This window comes from Tursiops truncatus, chromosome 18, assembly GCF_011762595.2.
Source record: "Tursiops truncatus isolate mTurTru1 chromosome 18, mTurTru1.mat.Y, whole genome shotgun sequence".
Classification (NCBI taxonomy): Eukaryota; Metazoa; Chordata; class Mammalia; order Artiodactyla; family Delphinidae; genus Tursiops; species Tursiops truncatus.
This window is the reverse complement of record NC_047051.1, coordinates 46,702,570-46,723,953: the sequence shown is the minus strand read 5'-3', so window position 1 is coordinate 46,723,953 and position 21,384 is coordinate 46,702,570. Positions and strand designations below refer to the sequence as shown.

At 38.6% G+C, this 21,384-nt stretch overlaps 1 protein-coding gene across 4 annotated transcripts in view; it reads left to right on the top strand.

The window, feature by feature from the left end:
- Positions 1–21,384, top strand: part of KLF12 (KLF transcription factor 12) — a 448,314-nt gene that overhangs the window by 407,866 nt on the left and 19,064 nt on the right. For all 4 annotated transcript variants that reach the window (XM_073795297.1, XM_019921168.3, XM_073795298.1 and 1 more), the window contains one exon: positions 14,007–14,164. In XM_073795297.1, the coding sequence (XP_073651398.1) occupies positions 14,007–14,164 (158 nt within the window). The remainder of the gene's footprint in view (positions 1–14,006; positions 14,165–21,384) is intronic.

Sequence of the window (21,384 nt, the reverse complement as noted above, 5' to 3'; positions counted from 1 at the left end):
TCTGATGATGCCCGTTCTAACTGGCGTGAGGTGATACCTCACTGTAGTTTTGATTTGCATTTCTCTAATAATTAGTGCTGTTGAGCAGCTTTTCATGTGCTTCTTAGCCATCTGTATGTCTTCTTTGGAGAAATGTCTATTTAGGTCTTCTGCCCATTTTGGATTGGGTTGTTTGTTTCTATAATATTGAGCTGCATGAGCTATTTGTATATTTTGGAGATTAATCATTTGTCTGTTGATTCATTTGCAAATATTTTCTCCCATTCTGAGTGTTGTCTTTTCGTCTTGTTTGTATTTTCCTTTGCTTTGCAAAAGATTTTAAGTTTCATTAGGTCCCATTTGTCTATTTTTGTTTATATTTCCATTACCCTAGGAGGTGGATCAAAAAAAGATCTTGCTGTGATTTATGTCAAAGAGTGTTCTTTCTATGTTTTCCTCTAAGAGTTTTATAGTGTCCGGTCTTCCATGTAGGTCTCTAATGCATTTTGAGTTTATTTTTGTGTATGTGTTGGGGAGTGTTCTAATTTCATTCTTTTACATGTAGCTGTCCAGTTTTCCCAGCACCACTTATTGAAGAGAATGTCTTTTCTCCATTGTATATCCTTGCCTCCTTTGTCACAGAGTAGTTGACCATAGGTGTGTGGGTTTATCTCTGGGCTTTCTATCCTGTTCCATTGATCTATATTTCTGTTTTTGTGCCAGTACCATATTGTCTTGATTACTGTAGCTTTGTAGTATATTCTGAAGTCAGGGAGTCTGATTCCTCCAGCTCAGTTTTTTTCCCTCAAGACTGCTTTGGCTATTCAGGGTCTTGTGTCTCCATACAAATTTTAAGATTTTTTGTTCTAATTCTGTAAAAAATGCCATTGGTAATTTGATAGGGATTGCACTGCATCTGTAGATTGCTTTGGGTAGTATAGTCATTTTCACAATATTGATTCTTCCAATCCAAGAACATGGTATATCTCTCCATCTGTTTATATCATCTTTAATTTCTTTCATTAGTGTCTTATAGTTTTCTGCATACAGGTCTTTTGTCTTCCTAGGTAGGTTTATTTCTAGGTATTTTATTCTTTTTGTTGCAGTGGTAAATGGGAGCGTTTCTTAATTTCTCTTTCACATTTTTCATCATTAGTGTATAGGAATGCAAGAGATTTCTGTGCATTAATTTTGTATCCTGCAACTTTACCAAATTCATTGATTAGCTCGAGTAGTTTTCTGGTGGGATCTTTAGGATTCTCTATGTATAGTATCAAGTCATCTGCAAACAGTGACAGTTTTACTTCTTCTTTTCCAATTTGTATTTCTTTTTCTTCTCTGATTGCCATGGCTAGGACTTCCAAAACTATGTTGAATAATAGTGGTGAGAGTGGACATCCTTGTCTTGTTCCTGATCTTAGAGGAAATGCTTTCAGTTTTTCACCATTGAGAATGATGTTTGCTGTGGGTTTGTTGTATATGGCCTTTATTATGTTGATATAGGTTCCCTCTATGCCCACTTTCTGGAGGGTTTTTTATCATAAATGGGTGTTGAATTTTGTCAAAACTTTTTTCTGCATCTATTGCGATGATCATGTGGTTTTTATTCTTCAATTTGTTAATATGGTATATCACATTGATTGATTTGCATATACTGAAGACTCCTTGCATCCCTGGGATAAATCCCACTTGATCATGGTGTATGATCCTTTTAATGTGTTGTTTGATTCTGTTTGCTAGTATTTTGCTGAGGATTTTTGCATCTATATTCATCAGTGATATTGGTCTGTAATTTTCTTTTTTTGTGGTACCTTTGTCTGGTTTTGGTATCCGAGTGATGGTGGCCTCATAGAATGAGTTTGAGAGTGTTCCTTCCTCTGCAATTTTTTGGAAGAGTTTGAGATAGATGGGTGTTAGCTCTTCTCTAAATGTTTGATAGAATTCACCTGTGAAGCCATCTGGTCCTGGACTTTTGTTTATTGGAAGATTTTTAATCACAATTTCAATTTCATTACTTGTGATTTGTCTGTTCATATTTTCTGTTTCTTCCTGGTTCAGTCTTGGAAGGTTGTACCTTTCTAAGAATTTGTCCATTTCCTCCAGGTTGTCCATTTTATTGGCATAGAGTTGCTTGTAGCAGTCTCTTAGGATGCTTTGTATTTCTGCGGTGTCTGTTGTAACGTCTCCTTTTTCGTTTCTAATTTTATTGAGTCCTCTGCCTCTTTTTCTTGATAATTCTGGCTAATGGTTTATCAATTTTATTTATCTTCTCAAAGAACCAGCTTTTAGTTTTATTGATCTTTGCTATTGTTTTCTTTGTTTCTGTTTCATTTATTTCTGTTCTGATCTTTATCATTTCTTCCCTTCTGTTAACTTTGGGTTTTGTTTGTTCTTTGTCTAGTTCCTTTATGTGTAAGGTTAGATTGTTTATTTGTGATTTTTCGTGTTTGTTGAGGTAGACTTGTTTTGCTATAAACTTCCCTCTTAGAACTGCCTTTGCTGCATCCCATAGGTTTTGGATTGTCCTGTTTTTGTTGTCATTTGTCTCTAGGTATTTTTTTTATTTCCTTTGATTTCTTCAGTGATCTCTTGGTTGTTTAATAACGTATTGTTTAGACTCCATGTGTTTGTGTTTTTATGCTATTTTTTCGCCAGTAATTTATTTCTAATCTCATAACGTTGTGGTGGGAAAGGATGCCTGATATGATTTCAGTTTTCTTAAAATTACTCAGGCTTGATTTGTGACCCAAGATGTGATCTATCCTGGAGAATGTTCTGTGTGCACTTGAGAAGAAAGTGTAATCTGCTGTTTTCGGATGGCATGTCCTATAAATATCAATTAAATCTATCTGGTCTATTGTGTCATTTAAAGCTTGTGTTTCCTTAATTTTCTGTCTGGATGATCTGTCCATTGATGTAAGTGAGGTGTTAAAGTCCCCCACTATTATTGTGTTACTGTCGATTTCCTCTTTTATAACTGTTAGCATTTCCCTTATGTATTGAGGTGCTCCTATGTTGTATGCATATAACATACAATTGCTATGTCTTCTTGGATTGATCCCTTGATCATTATGTAGTGTCCTTCCTTTTCTCTTGTAACATTCTTTATTTTAAAGTCTATTTTATCTGACATGAGTACTACTACTCCAGCTTTCTTTTGATTTACATTTGCATGGAATATCTTTTTCCATCCCCTCACTTTCAGTCTGTATGTGTCCCTGGGTCTGAAGTAGGTCTCTTGTAGACAGCATATATATGGGTCTTATTTGTGTATCCATTCAGCGAGCCTGTGTCTTTTGGTTGGTGCATTTAATCCATTCACGTTTAAGGTAATTATCGATATGTATGTTCCTATTACCATTTTCTTAATTGTTTTGGATTTGTTTTTGTAGGTCCTTTTCTTCTCTTGTGTTTCCCACTTAGAGAAGTTCCTTTAGCATTTGTTGTAGAGCTGGTTTGGTGGTGCTGAATTCTCTTAGCTTTTGCTTGTCTGTAAAGGTTTTGATTTCTCTGTCAAATCTGAATGAGATCCTTGCCAGGTAGAGTAATCTTGGTTGTAGGTTCTTCCTTTCCATCACTTTAAATATATCATGCCACTTCCTTCTGGCTTGTAGAGTTTCTGCTGAGAAATCAGCTGTTAACCTTATGGGAGTTGCCTTGTGTGTTATTTGTTGTTTTTCCCTTGTTGCTTTCAATAATTTTTCTTTGTCTTTAATTTTTGTCAGTTTGATTACTGTGTGTCTCAGCGTGTTTCTCCTTGGGTTTATCATGCCTGGGGGACTCTGCGCTTCCTGGACTTGGGTGGCTATTTCCTTTCCCATGTTAGGGAAGTTTTCAACTATAATCTCTTCAAATATTTTCTCTGGTCCTTCCTCTCTCTCTTCTCCTTCTGGAACCCCATAATGCGAATGTTGTGTTTAATGTTGTCCCAGAGGTCTCTTAGGCTGTCTTCATTTCTTTTCATTCCTTATTCTTTATTCTTTTCTGTGGCAGTGAATTCCACCTTTCTGTCTTCCAGATCACTTATCCCTTCTTCTGCCTCAGTTATTCTGCTGTTGATTCCTTCTAGTGTATTTTTCATTTCAGTTATTGTATTGTTCATCTCTGTTTGTTTGTTCTTTAATTCTTCTAGGTGTTTGTTAAACATTTCTTGCAGCTTCTCGGTCGCTTCCATTCTTTTTCTCTGGTCCTGCATCATCTTCACTATCATTATTCTGAATTCTTTTTCTGAAAGGTTTCCTATCTCCGCTTCATTTAGTTGTTTTTCTGGGGTTTTATCTTGTTTCTTCATCTGGTACATAGCCCTCTGCCTTTTCATCTTGTCTATCTTTCTGTGATTGTGGTTTTAGTTCCACAGGCTGCAGGATTGTAGTTCTTGCTTCTGCTGTCTGCCTTCTGGTGGATGACGCTATCTAAGAGGCTTGTGCAAGCTTCCTGATGAGAGGGACTGGTGGTGGGTAGAGCTGGCTGTTGCTCTGGTGGGCAGAGCTCAGTAAAACTTTAATCCACTTGTCTGCTGATGGGTGGGGCTGGGTTCCCTCCCTGCTGGTTGTTTGGCCTGAGGCAACCCAACACTGGAGCCTACCCGGGCTCTTTCGTGGGGCTGATGGCAGACTCTGGGAGGGCTCACGCCAAGGAATACTTCCCAGAACTTCTGCTGCCAGTGTCCTTGTCCTCATGGTGAGCCACAGCCACCCCCTGCCTCTGCAGGAGACCCTCCAACACTAGCAGGTAGGTCTGGTTCTGTCTCCATTGGGGTCACTGCTCCTTCCCCTGGGTTCCGATGCACACACTACTTTGTGTGTGCCCTCCAAGAGTGGAGTCTCTGTTTCCCCCAGTCCTGTCGAAGTCCTGCAGTAAAGTCCCACTAGCCTTCAAAGTCTGATTCTTTAGGAATTCCTCCTCCTGTTGCAGGACTCCCAGGATGGGAAGCCTGATGTGGGGCTCAGAACCAGTCCAGTGAGTGGACTTATGTGGTATAAGTGTTCTCCATTTTGTGAGTCACCCACCCAGCACTTATGGGACTTGATTTTTTTGTGATTGCGCCCCTCCTGCCGTCTCACTGTGGCTTCTCCTTTGTCTTTGGATGTGGGGTATCTGTTTTTGGTGAGTTCCAGTGTCTTCCTGTTGATGACTGTTCAGCAGTTAGTTGTGGTTCCAGTGTTCTCACAGGAGGGAATGAGCGCATGTCCTTCTACTCCGCCATCTTGAACCAATCTGGCCTTGTTATTTATATATACCTGTATGAGCAATTAAAAACTATTTCAGGGGCTTCCCTGGTGGCGCAGTGGTTGAGAGTCTGCCTGCCAATGCAGGGGACACGGGTTCATGTCCCAGTCCGGGAAGATCCCACATGCCATGGAGCGGCTGGGCCTGTGAGCCATGGTCGCTGGGCCTGCGTGTCCGGAGCCTGTGCTCCGCAACGGGAGAGACCACAACAGTGAGAGGTCCACGTACCGCAAAAAAAAAAAAAAAAAAAAAAAAAATTTCAATAATTTATGTAAGTACCAGATAGTTAACTGATATAATTTCAGTGCTCTTTAATAAAACAAATCTCTAGTGGAACATAGACCTGGTTAATGACAAACATAAAATAGACGGAGGCTGTGTGGATGGTCATTTAAAAAGTCTATTTATGGTTCCCTTACAATATCTCATTAGAACTGTATATTTGGAACAATTTATATATGTTTTAATATTTAAGACACAGAATCTTTTTATATACTGTCCTTGCCTAGGGTATATCCAAACAACTACCTTAAGACTGAATCTGCCTTATAAGAAGATCCTTCTGATATGGAAAAATTAACCTGTTTATATCAAATTCTGCCCTAGAGCAGTGTTATGGTGAGACTCCAGCCCTTGGGAACATCCTCATGGGGTAGACTGTGTTTCCCAAGTTCCTTTCTCTCTTCCTTTCCCGTCACCCTTTCCAGCACCTACTGATATACCAGCTTCTAGAGAGGCATGCATGTGACCACATCTTCATTCTTAAGGAGTTTAAAGTTTATCTTTAATGAAATAAGGAGAACTTATTTTTCTAACTTAGCACAATTCTAGAGGGTCTCAAAATCAGATGGGTTCAAGGGCCACACCAATAAGATAAATGCATAGTGCTGTCCTTACAAGGCAACAGGGAGTTGTAGGGCTCGTGCCAACCTGAGGAGGACAGCGCCTGCCTTAAAGGCATTCTGATTAATTAATCCTGTTCAGACCTAGAAAGTATTTTTTTTTTACATTTAAATGATCCATCAAGCTATATCTCCTGGCATGAAACATAATTTAAACCCCAACGTTTCCTGAAGAAATTCTGTGGAAACATTCTTCTGAATATTTCAGTAAGTTATATGTCTTCTGTTCCATGTCCAGTGTAATTCAGAAATCCACACTTGTGGGAATTCCCTCGCATCCAATGGTTAGGACTCCGTGCTTTCACTGCTGTGGACCCAGGTTTGATCCCTGGTTGGGGAACTAAGATCCCACAAGCCACAAGGTGCAGCCAAAAAAAAAAAGAAGAAAAAAAAAGAAATCTGCACTTGTTTCAGGACCCTTGTTCCATTCGGCATTATGAACTGATTTTATGGGGAAAAGTCTTTACGATGCCTACAGTGTTCCCCCAAAAGAAAGTTTTGAATAGATAGTGCCTATCTGAAATGGATCTTTTTTGTTAACAGATAATCCTCTCTCAATTTGTAATATCAATTCATCATAAAAGTTTGATAGTATAAGCAATCACAGCAAATGCCATTAATGATTCATTTTTGTCTGTTTATCTATTTTACTTTTTGCTTACACAGCTTATGATTTTACTTACTTGCTAAAATATGATGAATCAGGAGATTCTGAGATCTGTAACAGAGCCTGTAACAGTTCTGAGTATTTTAATGGTTCTAGATAGTAGTGAAAAATACTTAGTAGCAGCTGTTATTTTTAAGGAAAATCATGATATACTATGAATCTATCTGCAGACCCACCTAAAAAAACTTCGTTGGTAAACCCATTATATTTTAATTAGTAGGAGATTTCATATATTAGAATAATAATTAGAAATACACTTTGACACATTCTGTTCATATGAAAAAGTGTCAAATTCTAGTGGAATGTATGCCAGGATTAAGCTTTGGGACATGTTTCAGCAAATGTATTACTCTTGATTTACACATTTTGTGAAATGGATTTATTTTTATTGAATCCAGATTTCAATGTAAAGTGGTGTATAATGTTTTAGTCACAGCTTCTGGAGAGATTGGCAACTACTAATCTTACAATTTCAAGTCTGCTCGAAAGTAGTTTTCTGTAGGAAACTACGGGCTGGAATGAAAGAGGTGAATCTGTGAATCAGTGAATCTGTGCTGCCTTGGAATGTAGCTTCTGGGGACTGGAGGATGAATGCATCTAACGCCTTTTCCCCAATTCACGTCATAGAAAAGGCACTGACATGGTTTGATAGAAGCTAGATAGAGCCTGTGATAGTATGGAAGAGAAGTATAAAGATTCCTGCTTCTGAGAGCCATCTGCTGGCTAAGAGAAAGCCTGCAAAAAACCCACAAATGTCTGGCTTGTCCACGTGAATAGAATCTCAATTACAAAGATTTATGTAACTCCGGTTTAACGGAAATTCTCATCAATTCTTTTTTTGGCATGTGACCTCGATATTTTTTTTGTATATTTATTGGTGTATAACTGCTTTACAATGTTGTGTTAGTTTCTGCTGTACAACAAAGTGAATCAGCTATATGTATACATATATCCCCATATCCCCTCCCTCTTGAGCCTCCCTCCCACCCTCCCTATCCCACCCCTCTAGGTGGTCACAAAGCACTGAGCTGATCTCCCTGTGCTATGCAGCAGGTTCCCACTAGCCATCCATTTTAATTTGGAAGTGTATATATGTCAATGCTACTCTCTCACTTCGTCCCAGCTTCCCCGTCCCCCGCTGCGTCCTCAAGTCCGTTCTCTACGTCTGCGTCTTTATTTCTGCCCTGCCACTAGGTTCATCAGTACCCTTTTTTTAGATGCCATATATATGCATTAGCATATGGTATTTGTTTTTCTCTTTCTGACTTACTTCACTCTGTATGACAGACTCTAGGTCCATCCACCTCGTTACAAATAACTCAATTTCATTCGTTTTTATGGCTGAGTAGTATTCCATTGTATATATATGCCACATCTTCTTTATCCATTCATCTGTCGATGGACATTTAGGTTGCTTACATGTCCTGGCTATTGTAAATAGTGCCGCAATGAACATTGGGGTGCATGTGTCTTTTTGAATTATGGTTTTCTCTGGGTATATGCCCAGTAGTGGGATTGCTTGGTCATATGGTAGTTCTAATTTTAGTTTTTTAAGGAACCTCCATACTGTTCTCCATAGTGGTTGTATCAATTTAACTTCCCACCACCAGTGCAGGAAGGTTCCCTTTTCTCCACACCCTCTCCAGCATTTATTGTTTCTAGATTTTTTGATGGTGTGGCCTCGATATTTCATTCTCAGCGTGGTGTTTGATTTACTAACAAGGAAGTAGTTCTTGCTTCCGTCTCTTCTGTGGCAGAAGCTGATTCAGAATTCCCATAGGTGATATTTATCATCTGTTGAAAACGATTTTAAAGCAAACTTTGGAAAACAGTACAAAATATACTCTTAAAACTGAATGTTCCCCCTTCCCTTAAGGTAACTGTGTCATGCAACCAACTCTAAATGCTTTTTGGTACAATTGTAAATAAACTAAAATGGCAGGGAAGGAACTAGTTCTGTGGTCTTGATGGTCAAGGAAGACTTAATCGCATACCACTGCCAAACTCAGTCTTCTAAAAACATGTCCCTGGAAAGAAATATGTATTTTACAACAACCTGAAGACAGTATTTTTTAAGGTAGATTAATAGTAATACTGAGTACCTCTACAAATAAAACAGTTTACCTTAAAATTCTCAAGAGAAAAGTACATTATAGCAGGCTACGTTTAAGAATGCTTTTATGTGCTGTTGTTTTCTATAATAGGATTAGAGGGGTAATTTAAATGTTACAGATTATTTTGTTGCTTTTTCATAGTGTGTTATGTGCTGGTTTATATTCCTGTTTACCTGAGTCAGTAGAACATATTAACTAGGATTGGGTTCTGGAGTCAATCAGCCACTTGGGTTCAAATTCTGGTGTGGTCACCAACTTTGTTTTGGCCTCGGTCTTAACCTCTCTTTGCCTCAGTTTCCTCATCTGTAAACTAGAGGTACTAATAATAGTACAGAGAGTTGCTTTGAAGCTTAAGAAAAAGCGTAAGGCATTTAGAGCGGTGCCTGGAACATGGTAAGCATTCTGTAAATGTCTGCCGTCGTGGTTATCCTCAGCCATACTCCTTGGCGTTCTGTTGAGATGATATATGTGAATTTGCTGAAGCACCTTCTATCCCTCTGTTTTCTGCTCTTGTTTTAAAATTTAGGATGTGTGTGTCCTCCCTTCCAGCCTTAAACGAATGTCCTGGCTTCTTTTTTCTAACTCCTATAGAAACTCCAATTTCAGTGAAGGGCGTCTCATCACACTCAGGTCACACGTGACAAATGGCCTTTTATTGCATGTTGATTACGGTTAACCTTCATTTCTTTCATGGCAGCGGTGTGGTGCCTTCTATTTAAATAGAGCTGTTCCCGGATATGACTTTTCGAGCCTCTCTGGGTTTAATTCTAATTTAACTTGCCATTCCAAGTGGGACTGTTGTGTAACTGAAGGCGTGATGCACTCATTTGTTTTCTCTACGTCTAATTATCACAACGCAGTGCCCGTGAGGCCCCCTCGGGCATTCGTTCACTTTTCTAAATGGTGGAACCTTCTGGGGAAGGGAGTGGGCCTTTAGTTATTGTTCTTTTGAACTGCACGGGTATGTTTATTAGTGCAGTGTCTGGGAACACACTAGCAACTCTTTTACCCTGACCATTTTCATCATACCGGGCTTATTACCAAGGATTATTGGAAGAATCCTCTGCTGGCATAGGCAGTAGTTTCTTGCGCATTTCCATTCTTCAGAACAAGGCCAACTTTTGAAGCACACAAGTCAGTGTGTGTGCATTTGAGGATACCTGAAGTGCTTTGGAAACGAAGGGCACATGGCTTTCAGAAAGCATAGGAAGGGCAGGATAGAAACACCCAACATGTAATTATAGCTGTTCTGTTACCAAATACCGTGCTTTTGAGCCCCAGGGTGAGACGGGACAGGATGAGTTAGAATCATTCCTTCACCCTTTTGCACTCACCTAGATGCTTACCTAGGATCAAAGGGAAGCTTTTTCTTTCATTCACCAGCATCTTATACGTGTTCAGAGGGATCTCAGCAGTCTCCCACTGAGAATTTTAATTGTAAGCCGTGCTTTAGAATGCCATTCTCTTGAACTTAGAGCAAAGAACCAAGGCACTTATATGTACATGTGGTTTTAATGGTTACCCAGAATCCCAGATATTCAGTAGCCACTTTGTATACTATAGCATTTAAAACATGAAATTTAGGGAAATGAGAGTAAGAGTGAGGAATTGAGTGACCATTATTGGAAGATTTGCAGTCAAAGGATCCTGGTAAGGATTAATTAACCAATTAAAGATTCATTAATTAGTTGATTATATTAAATTAAAAATTAGGAATACCTGACTTAATACACTCTTCCATTCATCCATCTATTCGTTCATTCTATTTGGCAAACATTTCTTATATGCCCACAATGTTCTAGGCTCCAGAGACACAAAAATACTTGGTACCAGCACCGTGACTATCAGATTTTCTGCCATGGACTTGGCGTGGCCAAACACCCAACCCACAATTGTCTTCCACCTACAGTGCCCCCTAACTGTAGGATCATGCCGTGGGCCCCAGTACAGCAGCAGTCCTCTGTGGAGTTGGGTTGTCCTCTCCTCTTCCTGTGTTCTTTAAGCTCTTCTGCACTTTTCATTCTTTTTCACTTCAGCCCCACTTACCTTCCTGCCTTTCCACAAAGAGATCAAATAAGTTCTGAAAGGTACAGGCTAGCCTAAGTTTCTTTGATGTCTTCTGAGGTTGTCTCTACCATTTAAAAAGGGGAACCAGGGAAAATTTTACCCACCGAATATCATGTTAAAGCTAGTTTTTGCTGGGTCCAGCTATTCATTGCACATACCTTTTTAAAAATTATTTTTATCGTCATCATCATCTTTACACATATACCTTTAGGTGGTTGTTCTTCATAGTGTCCAAAAATATTTCACTTTAAATTGAGGAAAACCAGGGTATGAAGTTTTGTAGCACATTAAGGCTGTCCACCTAACCTGTCTTCATTTAATGTAAATTCAGAAATCTGAGTGCAGTAATCTTATACCATTCTATAGCCCTTGCTTCCCCTTCTCTGCCTGCCATATAGTTCAGTAGTTGATTGACTATATAGCAGCATTACTTCAGTCCCTTAAAGACCTACTTAGTAGTTACTCAGTTTTTTATTTCAGATTTATTTTTCACTTTTCTCTGTATACATGTATACATAGCAAGATAAATAGCTAAAGTCAACTATGGGCAAACAATATGTGTGTGTGATTATGCTTAGTTACATTTAGACTTCTGCATACTAGTGTGTAGAAATTATTGTACAAAACAGAGGGTTCTTATTATAGACTTTAAGTTATAATTTGAAGGGAAGAAATACCATATCATATTCTCAATTTGAAAGATGTCAAACATAGCACAACGTGAAAGTTTCTATTTTTGAGGGCCCCCAGTGACAAGATCCATATTTGTTTTTATGACTAGATATTCAAGAAGTGAATGACTGTTGCCCTCTTATCACACACACACACAGTCTTAATTATTTGCAAAAATCACAGCCTATGCCAGCACATACCTTGTTGGGAGTGACTAAAGCTGTTCTCTCATGGGCACACCTGTCACACTATTTTGACTCTTTTCACAATAGGCTCCAATCCCTACAACTGAGTCAATGGTGTGGAAAATCACAAATCCGTATTGAGTGATAAGAAGGCTGAAAAAGTGGCTTAGCTCTCCCATATGTTCTTTCCTTCAACTACTAGAAACCTTGCACAAAACTGTTTAAGATACTAGTAGATAAACATCATTCATATTTGATCTTATCTAATAATATGAAGCTTTGGCTACTGAATCTGTTATTTGTACAAGTGAAAAGATGCACTGAAAACCTAAAAGGCAAGTACATGGAAGGAGACATTCAAAACAAGTTCACTGGAGCAATGTTATAGTGAAATATTAGAAATAATTTATATGTCCATCACCTAGGAAATGGATTTTAAAATGCTGAGATGATATTCTTTGGACTACTCCCGTATTTCATCTGAGTCAAGTATCAAGCAACTACAGCCCGTGGATCAATTACAGCCCACTATTTGTTTTGTAAATAAAGTTTTATCAGAACATAGCCATACTCATTTGTTTATATATTTATCTATAGTTACTTTCATGCTACAATTGCGGGGTTGATTTGTTACAACATAGACTGTATGACTCTCAGTCAAAATAAAATATTCACTATCTAGCCCTTTACAGAAACAATTTGCCAACTCCTGATCTAGGTTAAAACACCATCTATTGTAAAATACACCATTACTTTATATACCACTAAGAAAGAAAAAAAAGTCTGTCAACCTATGACAAGCTGTCAAATGTCAGAAGCATCCTGCTTTTAGAGACATTAAAATATTAAAATATTCATCTTAGAATCAATGAACTGTGGTATATCGCATTTCAAATAAACAACACAGTGTATCCATATGAACAGATCTCAGATCCTCCGTGTCAAGTGAACAAAAGTCAAGTGTAGAACACTTTGCAGAATGATGTGAACAGCATATTATTTATTTGTCTCTTAAAAAACACCAAACAATATAATGAGTTTCCATGAATGCAGATATATATCAGTAAGCATGATTTAAAAGAATTGGAAGAATTTAAAGAAAGCTGATGATAGAGGTTTTCCCTGAGAGGAGAAGGGACCAGGATAATGATAGAAGGGGGGAGGGGTATCTTTATCTGTTGAGTTCAGGTTTTTCAAGGATTGATTTATTAATAGAAAGGAATTTAAAAAAGCATCAAAGCATGGAAAACCTGGAAGAAAGTAATGTCAAAGTATTAATAGTGGTAAATTTTTTATAGTAGGAATATGGGTGATTTCTTTTTTGTAGTGTATTTCACTGTAATTTTCAAGAACTTCATGAATAACTAAAGAAGATGAGTCATGCTCTTCATTTCTATCTCAATCAAAAGACATTAAGGTTGGAAGAAGTACATGTTAATCAGTTACCTGACATTACAAACTAATCCTGTTTTTCTACTGTGGCATTAAGGTTAAACAATGTAAAAGTCAGGGCCAAATTTCATGGTTAAAACTTTTTTTCATAATGTGGTACAGCTAATCTTTCAATACAGTGAACTTTATTCCTCACCGTGAAAAACCGCCAACGAGAAAAGTCAAATGTCAGGTGCATTTTACAGAGCTGAAATAGCTTGTCATGAGTCATGTTACTGATGTACTGATGTCATTTCTTTCAACCCGACCTTACTTGTTTTGAAATTACGTTGTGATTTTACACGATTGTATATGTTGTCACATGCAATTCAGACCCTCGTGTTACTTATTAAATGCATTCATTTTGTCATTTGTCTATGGCAGGTCTTCCTAAAATATGCTCTGTAAGTGTCTTCACAAGTTCAAAACTTTGAGGGATAGTTTTAACACCACCAGATTATTTCTTTTGATGATGGGGATCTACTCACTCACCACTGCTTTCATTTAGTTTTTGTTCTTGTCATTTTGTTGTTATTTTAAGCATGTCTTTCTCTCCCTAAGAGTGTTTCCTCAAAAATAGGTCTAGCTGCCTGCCTTCAAGATTAAGAAATGAAATGTGTCCCAGAAGGTGACAGCGGGAAATGTGGACATGGGACCTTGAGTCTGTATGAAGCTGCAGGCTATGAGCCTCAGGTGTCATGGCAATGGAACCAAACAGAGTGCTGTATTGCTCACCATTTAAATCTTTTTCTTTTTCCAGTTCAATCTCACCATTTAGTATTGAGAGCACAAGACGCCAGAGAAGGTCTGAATCCCCAGACTCCAGAAAACGGCGTATCCACAGATGTGATTTTGAGGGATGCAACAAAGTGTACACAAAAAGTTCTCACCTGAAGGCTCATCGAAGGACACATACAGGTACAGCTCTGCAGGGCGTCTCACCTGAGGGTCGCTGAGAGTCCAGAAAGGGCCAGCTGCTTGGCTTTGGAGCCATGAGTGTGCTGGAATGTTCTGTGCTCACCCCTCACATGTGCATCATATGTTCCTTTCCGAGTGGAGTACATTCCCTCTCTCAGTTGAAAAAAGGCCTAAGTCTTCGTGAAGTTTCGCAAGCAAAGAAGTATTTCTTTTGTGTCTTAAGGACTTTTAAAATAATAGTACGAACACGGTGGTCTAGTCTTTTTCATAATCAGCGTTGCCACTTAATCGTTGTCTAGTTATTAGGTTTTAAAATGTCCACATAACATACCAACCAAACAAGCTGAACAAAATCATTCTCTTAAAGTTATCGTTTTCACCACCACTTAGATCATGTTTTTCTCCCCTTGATCTCATCCCCCAAATAACCAAACAGATAACCCCCCCCCCCAAAAATGAAATAAGATTGACATATACATAGCACTGTGGGGAGTTTAAAGCAATACTTCCACATGATTCCATTTGATTCTCACTGGTATTTTTTTGTATAAGGAGAGGATTTTTCGTATTCACAGTTTGCAAAGAAGGAAATTGAGATCACAAGTGATCCGCTGACTTTGTCACCATCCATTCACCCATGCACCTACCCAGGAAAGAAGCCAGTGACTCTTCACTTAGCTCCCTACCCACCCCATCAATCCTCTACCCTGTGTGTCCCTCACCTGGCATCCCCTGGCTTCCTTGGCTTCTGGATCCCATTGGGTACCATCAATGGGGGGCTCTGGGAAGAGACCAAAGGTGGAAGGAGAGACCCCCAATTACAGAACTTTTTGGTCAGAAAAGTGACTGGTGACTGGAATGTGTGAACCTCAAAGAAGCAGAGAGGAGAGAGAAATTCATTCACACTCATTCCTGGTAGCAACGTGCTATAGAGCCAGTAACTACCCTCGACAGGAGTCAGCCTCCAGCACCTGCCTCTATCTGGGAGCTTCACGTGTAACAGACTCCTGTGGGGCTGCGTAAATCGTGCTCCCATCTCAGATACATTGAGACGACCACACTGTATAAACTGTTTCTCAGCTGAGGTAGCAAAATCATTGAAATCGTCATTCTCTGCCATTTATTGAGTCATGTGCTTATATCAGATTATTTGAAAGCTGCTTTACAGAGACTTTCATGACTCTGATCGTTAAGATGGGACATCTTTTTGTGTGTGTGATGAAGTTATAGCATGGGATGCTTGCCTGAAGTCAGAAAAGCTTTATAGAATCTGAAGTTTACCTCTGCTTATATAATACATTAATACTATTACTGTTTCTAAGGGAATTCAACGCAGTGTGAAAACTGTCGCTTCCATCTTTCCTCCCTATCCCCAGTCCTTATCCATTTTCTACATAATTCCAAATTCTTTCCTCTCCATTGATCCAGAGCTTTCCCAGGAGAGGTTTTCATCTATTTCTTCAGCACTATTTCTTTTTTTTTTTTTTTTCGGTACGCGGGCCTCTCACTGTTGTGGCCTCTCCCGTTGCGTCGGCATTATTTTTGAATCAATTTTCTTTCTTTCTTTTTTTTTTTTTTGGATCTGAAAAATTAAGTCATTTACTATTCAAGTTAAGTTTTTATTGAAGTTAGTTGATTTATAATGTTGTGTTAGTTTCAGGTGTACAGCAAAGTGATTCTGTTTGACATACACATATACCTTTTTTTTTTTTCAGATTCTTTTCCCTTAAAGGTTATTACAAAATATTGAGTATAGTTCCCTTGCTATATAGTAGGTCCTTGTTGGTTATCTATTTTATATAGAATACTGTGTCTTCGATTTTCTCATTAAGGCCAAGAATGCATATAGAGACATGAAAGTTGAATAAGCATGTTTCATCTATCAGTAGACAGTGAACACAAATCAGAGGACTAAGTATGATCAGCTCATATTACTGACTTCTTATGGGAGCATTTCAGTTAAAGGAAAAAAAGAATGACCTTTCTTCAGTGAATCCTTGTATATTTTGAGTTACTTCTGTTTTCCTTGAACTTTCCAAAATACTTATTATCCCCATTTTCACATAGGTACCCTCTATTTCATTTATGCAAGTGATGAACAGTGAAAGAGAGGAAAAGTTTTAATGAGGTACTATTAAAGGATTGAATGTTATGGCATGATAGGATTGCATCTTATAGGCTTTAATATAGATTGTGAAAGTGGGGGAGATGTGATGTGTGCATTATAATTCAAAGCAATATAAACCTTTAATGCTGAAGCAGAAGTAATTAGTTTGGCTTATTAATAAGATGAAATCATTGACTCCTAGGGTCCGAATGGACCTTATATGTCACCAAGTCTAGTTGGTTTCCTAGTTAGAGGGATCCTTGGGTGTCATCTTTCACAGAGACCCAGTCCCTATACTATGCAGTATTCTGCACACTTAACATATTTTTTCTTTCATTTGATCCACACAATAACCAGTGTCATTACCTCCTTGGTATGAGTGTGACTCCCGGTCAAGTATTATTTCCCATCTCTCCTTAAATGCCTCGCGTGACAGAGAGCTTTTTCTTGTGCAAGACAAGTTGGGTGACATTTCTGAGGGCGGAGTCCTCGTCTCTTACAGCATTGAATTGTCTCGGATGGCGTTGTTTGGCTCCCGTTGTCTCGTTGTCCAAGGGAATCGCTCGAGCCATCACAGTGTAAATTTCACTTCCGGCACCCTGGTGCTCTTCTCAGCACTGTCATGAACGGCTGGTATCTTCATCTCTCCAAACTAGACACCCGCTGTTCTCTCAGCCACGTTTTCCTATATGCCAACATATCACAGTATCTTTTAACGTTTTCGCACCACAAATTGAGGGAAGAGCTCTTGTTAATGGACGTCTCTTAATAGACATAAAGATGATGATAAGTCTTTTAGCAGTTGACTCTGTTAGGTCATCTAAATCAAAAACTGCTGAAAACTGGATCTTCCCATCCCCTGTACCTATAACGGATTTCTTTTCAACTTAAACGCACAGTGTTGTATTTGTTATTGAACCTGTCCCTCAGATGATGGCTCCCTTGGGAATAGTGGGTTTCCCATCACTGAGGTGTTTTGCCCCAGGCTGGGTGACCTCTTGTGGGAGATACAGGACAGAGTCATTACTATGGGGGCTGCACATACCCTTTCAAGTCTGGGAAATAATTATACTGCATCCATTTTATTGACTTGGGCTCATTATTCTAATAAATTGAAAAGATTTTGGAGCGCTCCCTGCCCACCTTGCTTTTACTTTTTTACCTTTCTCCTTCAGCTTCTCCATTTTTCCAAGTACTAAGTAGAACAGGTTCAAGGAAAAAGCCCTGAGATGTGATGTTGGAGACTTCCATCCAAGTGGTTCTTAATTTGTTTACTTATAGCTAAGAATCCACTTAGTTGTCCTACTCCAATCCATGTTTCTTGATCTCACAGCTGCATCCGAAAGTCCTTGTGAAATTCCTGCTCCAAACCCAGATATGCCAAATTCATCCGTCCACTTAGCAGAGAAATACTTACTCTGCTCAAGGCAGAGTCTCCTAAACTACCAGTCAAATAACAGTACTTTCAAAAAGAAAGAATGAAATTTGCTTGATTTGCTGTCACTGGTTCAAAGTGAGCCCATACTGGTTTCTGATTTATAATTACACGCAAGGTTTCATAACTTCGGGTTCAAAGTAAAATCAACACTAGTTCTATAGGGATTCGGGTTGACTTGTTTGATTTTAATAAATATCTTCTTAGCCTTACCTTTGCTTCAGGCATATTGCGTAAGTTATTTGTGTGTGACCAGTAATAATGAATGTGAAGTTTGGGATTATAACAGATGACTTACGAGAACTATACACGCGATGGGAGGTGAGCAAGGGACAAGAAGACACTTTCTTTGAGAAAGTCACGTTAATTCTACCTTTAACACTTGATCTTTTGTGCTTTATTAGTACATGATCAGTCATCTGTTTAGGACTTATACGTACAGTAAATTAAACATATTTGTAGGAGCGTGAAAGAGGATCATTTCCTATATATTAACAAGGAATTTAGAGTAAAAAAAAAAAAAGACATGCTGAAGAGTACCTTTTAAAAATAATTAACTATCGTTTCATAAATATGCAGTTTAGATACTAACATACAGGTTTGACCAAATATTTTTAAATGCCTACTAACACCTGTCTGTAGTAAGTTGTTTAAGTCACTTTCAATAGAAGGAAAAAAATATATCTCGGTCATCGCATCCGCCCCTTTGTCAGCAGGTACGTTGTTCCTACTCACTGGTCTAAATTGTATGTTTCCTCTGCATGAAGCAGTGTGCAGTGTATTTAAATGAATATGCAGTGTACTGAAATTAAAGGTCATTTAAATCTGTGCTAAACATAACTACTATGTATTAATACAATGAGTTTCCCTCACTTTAAGAATTTCATTACTTATTAAGTGATCTAAATATGAATTTTAGAAAAAATGGTTTTATGAGTTTGATATTGCTGTTTAGAATTCTTATTACTTTCTAAAAATGTATGCCATTGTGTTTTCTAAAATGCAATTCAAGCCAATAACGCTCAGGCACCAGTGATTCTTACAACCACTAGATGGCGCACTACAACCAGATGTTGGGTCTAGTCTAAGAGGGTCCAAGGAAGAGTCAGCTAGAACCCTCTAGTGGTACGTTTGACAGGGCGTGATGATCACTGCTCTGCAGAATATTATAATTTAATGATGAACAAGGAAAACGGCAAGATAAAGATTTAAAACCAGATTTTTAAATAAGTAGTTTTGACCTATAAAAATGTTGTTTCAGATGAATCTGAATTTGAAAATTTCAACTTGGTATCCTGCTCTCTAATAAATCTGAGGCTCATTTAGCCAATCTTGTCTAATAATCACTTGAATTCATATGAAAACAATACACCAAAGTTCTAAAAGTTAGTAAATATAGAGCAGCCACGTTTCTTATGTCTGGCTTTAGCAAAAATAATTCATGTCTGAATTTTACACATCAAGGAAGTTAACTCATGGATGCTTTAAAAATTTTAACCAATTTTTATTTAAACGTCTCTAAAATATGTCCTTCCCTACCTTTACAAATGAAAGAGATGATGTATTATTTAGCCCTTCCCTTGAGGAATGAAGACTTTGTAACTAATATCACGTGCTATAATTAACATCAGATAATGACTATGCGTGCGCGCGCGCACACACATACACCCCAGTCCAAAATGCTTGTGGATTCCATGCTTTTTCCCTTTCTTTCTTGTCTCATTACTTCTCATTGCTATTCCTATATTTCTTGCTTCTAATTTGACATCTTATTTTATTGGATGAGATTCTGAAATGATTTGATGATATCCTACAAAGAAAATCATGAGCTATGTGACAGCTGTGCATCTTGGTGGCCTTTTGTTCACAAGTCTTGGGGTTGCTAGATCTTACCTTCAGGCGATGGGGTGCTACTTATACTTTCACATCTATCTTCATTAATTAAATAACTCGTTCCATATAAAGCTCCACGTCAGACCCTCTGTCTAGATTCATTGTTAGATAAAGCATAGGGCTTAGCGATGCCAGGATAATGAATCACTGAAGAACAAACTGACGTTTTTCAGGTAAAAATCCTCTGCAAATAAGCTGTTTGCGGATCTTGGCCAGAGAGCTCACAGATACGCTCCATATTGGTAACTGTGAAGAAATAGGAAACTATCATAGAAATAGCACTAAATTTGAAGTCAGGCGACAGAAATTTGCCTGTGGCCCCTAACTGGCTTGTGAGCTTAGACAAGCTACTTAACTCAGTGTATCTCAGGTTTCCTATTTTTTTAACTTTGAACATAAATATAGCAAGTTGTTGCATAATTACCACAGGGGGCCTCATTGTTATATCCCCAGTGAATACAGTGACTAACACATTGTAAGGACCCAATCATTATTTGTTGAATTGAAATTGTGTATGCCTGGATATTGATGTGGATATATGTTATTAATATGAGCAGTAGGTTCAAGGCAAAAAAGTTTGGATAATTTAATGTATCGTCACAATCAGCTGTAATTATATAATCTCTTTACTTCAGACTCAACCAATTTAATATTTATATAATGCAGAAAAAGTTGGAGTAAAAGTATTATTTTATCAGCCCTTTGTCATCATTTTTATAATGATAGTATAAATAATCTTTTTAGGAACGTATTTTAAATACTTAGTAAAACGTAGTCTTTTATTTGAAAGGACCTATTCATAGACAGATTCAACAAGACAGATATTTATTGATCATTTTCCATGTCTAAGGCACTATAGATTTTTCTTGAAAAAGGCAGAAAGAGGCAGAACCCCCATCTTCAATGAACTTCTCCATAAGTGTACTAGGTAAGATGCATTGAACAGTCACAACGAAGGCCAGGTCTACAAAGTCATATAATAAAGATACAAGCAGAATAACAAAAGAACACCATGGGCATTGTCTGTTATGGCCAGAGAATTTGGGGACACGTTTCTAAGCTGGGCATGCAAGGCCCTTCTCATCTGACTCCTTTTCATCCGTCAAACCTCATTTGCTGACCCCGTCCCAATTTCCCCCATTCCCCACCCACGCAAATGAAGCAGCCTCCAGACATGCCCAGCTGTATGGAGTTCACTTGTATGTTCTTGCACCTACCCGAAATGGCCTGCCTGGGCACCTCCATTCTTACTTCTTGAGTTGGTAAACTCCTATTTACTTTTGGAAACTGCCTCAGTGTCACCTTGTCTGTGAAGCTCTCTGACCACCCTCCTTCCCTGGGCAGGTAGAATTTTTTTCCTCCGTGACCCTGGAACACTTGGACGTTTCCTTGTGGCAGCAGCACAGTGGGCAGAGAGGAAAGCATGTGGGAAAACAGTGGAGCAGTAGAGACAGGAGGGCATGGCATCTGCTTGGACGTGAGGGCAGGGGAAGGGGAGACTTTGAAGACATCTGGGGTGCATGGTTAGGAGGAAGGAATGCTGTGAACAGACATGGAGACCAGCAGTGAGAGAGAACTGATATTTCCTGAGGACCTGCCAGGTCCCAGGCACAGTGCCCCGCTCTGCTAGTGCTTTACATATTTTAATCACATCTGTAAATCCCCTGGAAGGTTAGAGCACTTGTCCACTGTCATGGAATGAACAAGGAAGGAGTGGAGCTGTGATGCAGACTCCAGTTTCTCTAGAACCTGTGCTGCTGTCATTACACCTGGTCTCAGACAAGT